At 37.0% G+C, this 1,391-nt stretch overlaps 1 protein-coding gene across 1 annotated transcript in view; it reads right to left on the minus strand.

Moving 5' to 3' along the window:
- Window positions 1-1,196: 1,196 nt before the first annotated feature.
- Window positions 1,197-1,391, minus strand: part of LOC135088823 (uncharacterized) — a 735-nt gene continuing 540 nt past the window's right edge. Inside the window, exon 1 of the mRNA XM_063983889.1 lies at window positions 1,197-1,391. This exon is cut by the window's right edge and continues 540 nt beyond it. Within this exon, the coding sequence (XP_063839959.1) occupies window positions 1,197-1,391 (195 nt within the window).

Consider the following 1,391-nt stretch of genomic DNA (forward strand, 5'->3'; position numbering starts at 1 on the left):
TATATCTAGAAATAAACCTATTACATGAAATTTATTTCCTAAACAATGATATATTTCCTTGGTAATTTTTTTAATTGCCTTCTTAGTAGATTTATTCTTGCGGAGACCAGACTGGTGTTCACACAATAATTTGCCATTTTCCAAAACTCCTGTGAATTATTTTCTGTTGATTTCTCAAAAAGCTTTGCTGAATGAGAGTAAAACTGATATGGGTCGATGATTGTTAGCATTATCTTCGGCACCTAATTTATGAATAGGGATCACTTTTGTAATTTTCAATTTATCAGGAAAACAATCTTCTTTGAAACACAAATTAATTATATGTGTGAGCAGGATAGCAATACAGTGTGTGGTGTGTCGCAGGAGTCTGGGGGGAATTTCATCATATTCAGCTGATGTGTTTTTCAATGACTCGAGGTAGTACAGAGTTTCCTCTAACGTTACTGGGTACAAATATAGAGATATTTGTGCTGGTGTGTTAAAAATTCTCTGTGAGGTGTTTGTGTTTAATAGGCAGATTAGGATGTTCTGATATTTTTAAAAAGTAATTATTGAAGATGCTTGGCGTGAGATCACTTTATTTTATTTTATTTATCTACTTATTTTTTATTTATTTTTTCTTATTTCGTTACTATAATACAAGTATTTCTCCCTAAGATGTTATTTATAACACCTCCAAGCGTTTTCTCTGAGCCACATAGCTGTAAGTGTCCCTATTTGGCCTAAATAGATCTCCAGGTACCCGTTTGAGGACCAGATGTGCCGTCTAGAGTTCGCTACAATCTCTTACCATCATCTACCTATATTTCAATGGTCACTTCTCTTCTGAACTTACTAATTACATGGCTTATCTTATCCCATGGCCTTGCTTTCCAGTTACTCTCAGCCCTGTTCTGTCCACTCCCTGTAGCAAGAGTTAAGCTGAATCTTCACTCTTTCATCCCTTCCACTTGTAAACTCTGGAATTTTCTTTGTGTTCATGTTGTTCCTCCTTTCTACGTCTTCTGCGATTTGAAATAAGGAGTAATAAGACGCACCTGTGACTAAACTGGCCAACTTTTTTTTTTTATCTCGCTTGCCATTTCAACTTATTTATTCATGCTCGTTATTTATTTATTTATTTATGCTCGTTTTGTTTGTTTACTCATTTTTGTGCCTTTGACCGATCTCCCTAATGTGTACAAAAAAAAAAGTCCTTATCCAAGAAGACCGGGTGTTTCTTCTGAGCTAAGAAGAGCCACTGGTGTCTGCTCTGAGCCAAGTAGAGCCATGGATGTCTCCTCTGAGCCAAGAAGAGCCATGGATGTCTCCTCTGAGCCAAGAAGAGCCATGGATGTCTCCTCTGAGCCAAGAAGAGCCATGGATGTCTCCTTTGAGCCAAGAAGAGCCAT

Source organism: Scylla paramamosain, chromosome 3, assembly GCF_035594125.1.
Source record: "Scylla paramamosain isolate STU-SP2022 chromosome 3, ASM3559412v1, whole genome shotgun sequence".
In the NCBI taxonomy this organism is placed as follows: domain Eukaryota; kingdom Metazoa; phylum Arthropoda; class Malacostraca; order Decapoda; family Portunidae; genus Scylla; species Scylla paramamosain.